The 7,651-nt window shown below is 34.0% G+C and overlaps 1 protein-coding gene across 1 annotated transcript; it reads left to right on the top strand.

Annotated features, from left to right (window-relative positions):
- The first annotated feature begins 1,971 nt into the window (after positions 1 to 1,971).
- Positions 1,972 to 4,746, top strand: LOC142632550 (protein FAR1-RELATED SEQUENCE 5-like). Its single transcript, XM_075806931.1, has 2 exons — positions 1,972 to 3,075; positions 4,681 to 4,746. The coding sequence occupies exons 1-2, from the start codon at positions 1,972 to 1,974 to the stop codon at positions 4,744 to 4,746; spliced, it is 1,170 nt and encodes a 389-aa protein (XP_075663046.1).
- The last annotated feature ends 2,905 nt before the right edge of the window (positions 4,747 to 7,651 follow it).

Below are 7,651 nucleotides of genomic sequence, written 5' to 3' on the forward strand. Positions count from 1 at the left end.
ATAATTTTCATTGACTAGTTGGGCATTACTCAAATTTTCTCTCTTGTGTGACATTAGCTCATGGGAACCAAAAATAAATAATAATAAAAAACTAATAGGAAGAAAGAAAGAATAATAAAATAACATTTAAATAAAGTGATAAAAGAATAGAAAATCTGATGTAAAGTATATTGTAAAGTGATATGTTATTAAAGATAAAGTAACTTTTTAATGTGTCAAAATAACATTTGTTTAGAACGCCTAATGCTAATGCTCTAAATGCACATTTTTTTAGAAGTTATTTAGGTGATAATTTGTGATGGTTACAATTTCTTTTTTCACATGCTTGTCACCAGTACCACTTTTATCATGTGTCAACTATATCATGTAAATTGTTTGTGAAAGAAGTTAGATTTTAAATGTTGCAATGGCTTTTGTTTAGTGATGTAAGGGATACTAGAAAATTTTAGTTTAAATTGCTAATTTAGTCCTACAATTATTAGTTGGATAAAAGGTTAATTTGGTCCTTCAACTATTAATTGTGTCAATTTAGTCTCTTAACTTTTAAAATTAAGTCATATCATTCTTGGGTTTTCTCTCCACTTAATTTTAATAAAAAAAATATTAGTTGAATTGTTTTTTTTTTTTGGTGAAAATAGTTTTTTTGAACGTAAAAGATAGATATTTTATTCAAAAGCTATTTGTATAGTTGTTAGAAAACATCCACTAGGACATGCTACTGGGAGGTACGTGGGCCTTTGCGGATCCGGATCCTCTCCATTTCCATTTGAAATGGAGAGGGTCCATTTCACTATGGGGATTTGTTTTAACATCATCAAGGGTCAAAAACCTGCCACCTCATTTAAAATGTAAACATAAACTTAACTATGGTTAAAAGACTTAAACTAGAGAGTTACAAAACCTACTGGAAAACAAAAAACACCTTTTAGGATGGAAAAGAGAACCTGTCTGTGCACAAAACAAAGCCACATCTCTGTTAACTCAACCGGACAAGCTATCGGAAAACAAAAAAAAAAAACAAAAAAAACTTTGAGGAGGGAAACTGAAAACCAAATGTGCACATCTCTGTTAACTCATCTCTGTTTTTTGTAGATTGGTTCAAAGAAAAAGTTCAAAGCACATCTTGTTTCTATCTTGCCAAAATAGAGGTATATCCATGAAACTTGTTTATGCTTATCTTATTTGATGTTTGATGATTTTTCTGCATTTATATTGTTGTCTTGGTGAGTTTATATTGTTGTTTTGGTGGCTGGATGCAAGTTAGAGTCTATCTGAATTTTTATTTTTAATTTTTTGAGATAAAGATTGAATCTTTATAATGGTTGGATGATTCTTGGAGTCCATCTCATTTTTTTGCATTTATATTGTTGTCTTGGTGAGTTTATATTGTTGTTTTGATGGCTGGATGCAAGTTAGAGTCTATCTGAACTTTTATTTTTAATTTATTGTGATAAAGATTGAATCATTATAATGGCTGGATGATTCTTGGAGTCCATCTAATTTTTCTGCATTTATATTGTTGTCTTGGTGAGTTTATATTGTTGTTTTGATGGCTGGATGCTCTTTCATTTTTATGGTCAATTTTTTCTATGGATAATGATGGGAATACGTGTTCCTTCTAATGTGCCCATGGAATCTACCCCATTTAAAGGGATGGAGTTTGAAGCAGAAGAGATTGCATATAATTTTTATAATGAATATGGCAGAAAAGCTGGTTTTAGTATTAGAAAAGAGTATGTAAATAAATGTAAAAAGACTGGAGTGGTTACTTCAAGGAGATTTGTGTGAGCAAAGGAGGGAGTTCGAGGCAAAGACAAGAGAGATCAGAATATAAAGAATCCACGAGTAGAAACAAGATGTGGTTGTGAAGCACGTTTGGTTATTATACTTAATCGAGATAGTAAAAAATATGTGGTGAATGAATTTATTGCTAAGCATAACCACTATCTCCACCTCGCGTCAACTGTGCACATGATGCCATCACAATGGACAGTGGTTGCAACTCATGCTATTGAAATTGATTTGGCACATGAATCGGGATTAAGATTAAAGCAATCTTATGAGCTTCTTAGTAAGCAAGTTGGTGGATATGATAATCTTGGTTTTACCAAGCAAGATCATAAAAACTATTTACGCACTAAGCGACAGAGAGACATGGAGCATGGGGAAGCTGCTAGCTTGGGAAGATATTTCAGTCGTCAACCTAAGAAAAATCCTTCATATTATTTCACTACTCAATTGGATTGTGAAGAGTTGATTACTAATATCTTTTGGGCCGATGCAAGAATGATCATTGACTATAGCCACTTCGGTGATGTAATAACATTTGATACAACGTATAGTACAAATAGAGATGCAAGGTCACTTGGAGTATTTTTGGGTCTCAATCACCATAGAGAAACTGTTGTATTTGGAGGTGCACTTTTATATAATGAAACGATTGAATCTTTTGAATGGTTATTTGAGACCTTCTTAGAAGTAATGTCTGAAAAGAAGCCAATCACTATTTTCACAGATCAAGATGTAGCAATGTCAGCTGCAATAAAAGTAGTCATGTCTAAGACATATCATGCATTGTGTAGTTGGCATATGTGGCAGAATGCTGAGAAACACTTGGGTCATTTACTCAAAAATGAGTCTCAATTTAACAATGATTTCTTAGCATGTATCTATGAGTATGATGGTGAAGATGAGTTTCTTACAGCTTGGAATGAAATGCTGGATAAGTACGATGTTCGTGAAAATAAATGGCTAATTGATCTATTTAAACTGAATGAAAAATGGGCCCAAGCATATGTTAAGAGAACTTTCATTGCAAGAATGAAGACAACCCAGCTTAGTGAGAGTTTCAATGTTGACTTGAAAGATTGCTTGCGTACTGATCTCAATATAGTAGAGTTTTTCACTCATTTTGAAAGAGTTGTCAATCAAAAGCAGGATAAGGAGTTAGAAGCAGAATACAACTCTGGACATAAATTTCCAAGATTGAAGCTCAAAAGCTCTCCTATGCTTATCCAAGTAGCAATAGTGTACAAGCCTACGTTATTTGATTTATTTCAGATAGAAGTTGAAGAGGTAATGGCACTTTCCATCCTAGAACGCAATGTGAGTCAAACACATAGTTATGTTGATGCGAACCTCAATCGACACGTTTTGAGACCCAACAAAAATATTGGAATATTTACCCAGGAAATCTAAATTTTAGATTTATGATAGAAACCCTGACCCAACGTTTATAATCGAAACGCGAACCAAAGGTATAAGTTGACCTTGACCCAATGATTATAAAGAATCATAAACCGAAGGTATACAGTTTGAACGCCACAAGGAAGAATCCTTGATAAGTTCACAGTTCTTGAAGAACCAAAAGAAAAGCAAAGCCTCATCTTTTCTGATTTTTATTTAATAATATAATGAAAAACGTTTACAGACTTAAGGGCCTATTTAAGGGCTCCATAAGACTTGACAGACAAGATAATATATTCTAAAATAACTCCTAATTAATACCTAACCCCATCAGGAATCTAATTTGACTAGAAAGCATTAAATGCTCCTAAAAACAAGGAAATAAATTTAAAAAAAAAAACGTACTAAATAATAAAACCCTAAATAAAAGTTGATTTGGTCTAAAATTAGCAGATCCAAAATAGGAAAAAATCTCCATTAACTGATATAGAGCTGGAAAGTCAATCAGCCATTAATTCACGTCATAAATCACTCCCAATTAAGCCAAATCAGCCCTAAATAGCTTGAATTAAATTTATTACGCTTTCATCTTCCTTTGGGCCAAGCTTGGAATGTCCTGCCTTAAAATCAACCCAAATCTCTTGAATCAGCCCATTAAGTGCTACTTTGATCTTCTTGGATCTTGCTCTTGTAATAGGCCCAACTGGAACATGCAATGGATCCTTGAATACTTGTTGATTCTCATCATATGTGGTTGGAGTTTTCAATCAATATGGAAAATATGAAGTCATGTGGAATCCATTAGATGAGACTCTATCTTGTAGTTGCAGAAAGTTTGAGTCATTTGGTATTTTATGTAGGCATGGTTTGAAAGTTCTTGATGTATTGGATATCAAGTTGACTCCTAATAGATATATCATGAAGAGGTGGAGAAGAGATGCAAAAAATGGAAGCGGAAAAAATTGCATAACACATAACATTAAGCCGGATACTCGACTGGAATATGTAGATCGGTATCAAGATTTATGTCCAAAATATATTCAATCGGTGAATGAGGCATGTGAAGAAGACATCATTAAGCCTTCCACCGATTTTGCAGACAAAGAATATCAATTATGTGCTTCGATTACGATTGTACCAAAAGGGATAAAGAAAAGGGAGATTTATCGTAATAAAAAGCGTAGGCCGAAATCGTGGATAGAAAAAATGCCGAAACGAAAGGAAGGCACATCAAAGAAGCAAACAAAGAAAAGAAAAGTGCAGGAGGTAATCTTCTAAAGAAAAGTGCAAGAGGTAATCTTCTAAAAGTGCGGTTTCTTACTTTAATATTGAAGTTATAATGATCCATAAATTTCCTTTTGTTACCAATTGACAGTGATCTGCATGTCTGATGTATCTCTGCATGGTGTTAATTTCTGCATAATTATTTGTTGCTGCAGAAATTTTTATGTTTTTCTGCATAATTACTGTTTCTGCATATTGTACATTCTGCAGATTGTAATTTCTGCACAATTACTGTTTCTGCATAATTATTTGTTTCTACATACTGTTTCTGCATAATTATTTCATAATTAGTTGTTTCTGCATACTGTTTCTGCATAGTAATTTCATAATTATTTGTTTCTGCATACGGTTTCTGCACAATTATTTGTTTCTGCATACTGTTTCTGCATAATTATTTCATAATTATTTGTTTCTACATACTGTTTCTGCATAATTATTTGTTTATGCATACGGTTTCTACATAATTATTTGTTTTTGCATATTGTTTCTGCATAATTATCTGTTTCTACATAGTTGTTTTATGCATAATTTTCTGCTATTGTTTTCTGCATAATTATGTAAGTGTTTCTGTTTTTATATAAATGCAAATCACTGCTTCTATGGATTTAACATGTGCAAAGCAGTTTAAGGCCAAAATGCAAATCACTTGGTTTTTGGTTAAATGCAATTCACTTGCTTTTTGGTTAAATGCACATTCATGTGAACTCTGTGTACTTGCATTGCAAATTGGTAAGGAAGCCAGTTAATCGCTTTCTTTTACATTGCTCAGCTAATCTATGTACTTGGGTTGCACCCCTATAAGTTACTTGGCATTACAATCAAAATTCAATCCAACAGAGTAGACAATAAGAGAATTTAATAAAAAAAAATGAACAAATTTTATTAAAATGTACACTTTGATCACATAATAAGAATTCCATTGAAATAAACACTTTGATTATAATAACATGAAACTTCTACAATTGGTGTGCTTATTGCTTGACTATACATTCCACTTCTTGCTTCTTGGCTATTGCATCTCTGCTAGCAATTGCATTTTCAGGGTCAAGAGTTCTTGTAATAATTTCTTCAGGTGTCACCATTACACGTATAATTAGAGCATCTTCCAAGCTCTAGGCATCACACCTGTAAAATGATTATGATTAACAGTGGAACATTAATAAAGAACATGCATCGTGAAACATTAATATTTCCAAGGTGAAGAACTGCAGCTACAATATCTAAGAATAAAGAAATTCAGAACAAAAACAAGTGCATCCAAAGTCTATCTAAATCTAATAATATGGAATTCCGGACAAAAATAAGCATATACTCAAGAAAGACAAAAATTTATCAAACTTTATGCCAACAAATAACGATTAGGAGATTCCTCATTCAATATCGTCTTCATTCTTTCTCCAATAGTTTGTGCTCATAAAAAGAAGTTAGGAAAGAATTAAATAATTACAGATTCCTTTGGCGCATCAAATATATGTTGGAAGAATCTAAATCCCAAAGAACAATTTGATATAATAACAATGACGCCAAACACCATAGTCCATAGAGAAGCCAAACATGTGAGAATACATCATTTCTTATTAAATTTTAGCAATAAAATCACCCCATGAAAAAAGTTTGTCCTTCACAACTTAGGAAGTTGGCTATGTAATTGCAAACCTAGACCTGCCTGATCTCTTATAAGATTGGACTAAAGAAATAGACTTTATCGATACCCAATTGACAGATCTTGTAAATAAGTTGAAAGCAACAGAGACTAACACTACCCAAATAGCAGACAGTCAACCAAATATCCCACATCAAAAACTAAGCAAATAAACAAGGCGAGTAGCCAACTATGAACAAAGCCTAAAGAACAGATCTAGTACAGTCTACCCCGTTGCAAACCACCAAAAAGCCAAATTAAGCCACTTGATTAAAAGCCAAACCACCAAAACCCCAACACCAAAAAACTAAAACCCAATTAGAATTAACCTTTATCAGACACCCCAAATGATCACAGATACCAAAAGCATAGAAATTTACATCTAAAAATCAATCAAAACCAAAACTGCCAACATAATCATTCAAATTAGAGATAAGTAGCCAAAACTGCATTCATTGAGAATAAAAAAATTACACAACCTCAAACTAAGTCTACAAAAATTAGGTCTGCATTCATTAACAAATTTTCAATTTCACAATAATGAATGGGAAATAACTAACCTTCCTGCTCTCACGGGTACGAGTTCAAATGTCCAGATCAGGCACTTACGAAGACCTAAGGAGAAGCGGCATTGGAAGAGCGATGTGGCGGCAGAAGAGGCAGCGCCGAGATGAGGAGCAACGTCGAGATAAGGAGCAATATGGTGACAGAAGAGGCAACACTGCCAAGGATGCAAAGGAATCCGGAACCAAACACACACGATCAACGAGATGAAGAGCGATCAAGAGCCGATCTAGGCCTCGCAATCGGAGAACAATAATAGAAAAACGAGGTAGAGAGGAAAGAGAGGACTACGGATATGAAACTGAGTTTCAACTTTGAAATTTCAAAATATGGTGGCACTGGCGACTGTGAGGATCGTGGGATGGAGAGAGGTCTCTGTCCTTGAAGATGAAAGTTTAAACTTTTGAAATTTTAGATGAGAAAAGAATATGCTAAGTTAACCTTGGTTTAACAAGAGTTTGAAGTGGTTGGGTTAAGTTTCTTACATTTTAAATGAGGTGGCAGGTTTTTGACCCTTGATGATGTTAAAACAAATCCCCACTGTGAAATAGACCCTCTCCATTTCAAAGGGAAATGGAAAGGATCCGGATCCGGCCTTTGCATGCAGCTGCAAGTCACCTAACCAAACAAATACAAAACATAGTCATGTGCAGCCTTTAGAGAAAAGCACTTTAGCCTTACAATACGAATCTTGGACTTTAGCACTTTCTTTTTTGGCTATGGTTTTCAGTTCGGTCTAATCATTGGCAAAGTATCTGGTAATCTTGCAATAGGTTCATCGCTCCTCTCAAGATGTCACAAGGTTGAGTTTGCTTCTTGTCAAAGAGCCATCTATTTCTTGCATTCCAAATGGACCATGATACCATAGCCCAAACCTCCAATTCTTTGGTCGAGAGCACAACCATTAATTCTCGCACCAGTACATAAAGATCCTCTGCCCCTGAGCTACATTTCTGTAGCTTGCCTGGCACTAGC

The sequence above is a fragment of the Castanea sativa genome, chromosome 4 (genome assembly GCF_040712315.1).
Source record: "Castanea sativa cultivar Marrone di Chiusa Pesio chromosome 4, ASM4071231v1".
Classification (NCBI taxonomy): domain Eukaryota; kingdom Viridiplantae; phylum Streptophyta; class Magnoliopsida; order Fagales; family Fagaceae; genus Castanea; species Castanea sativa.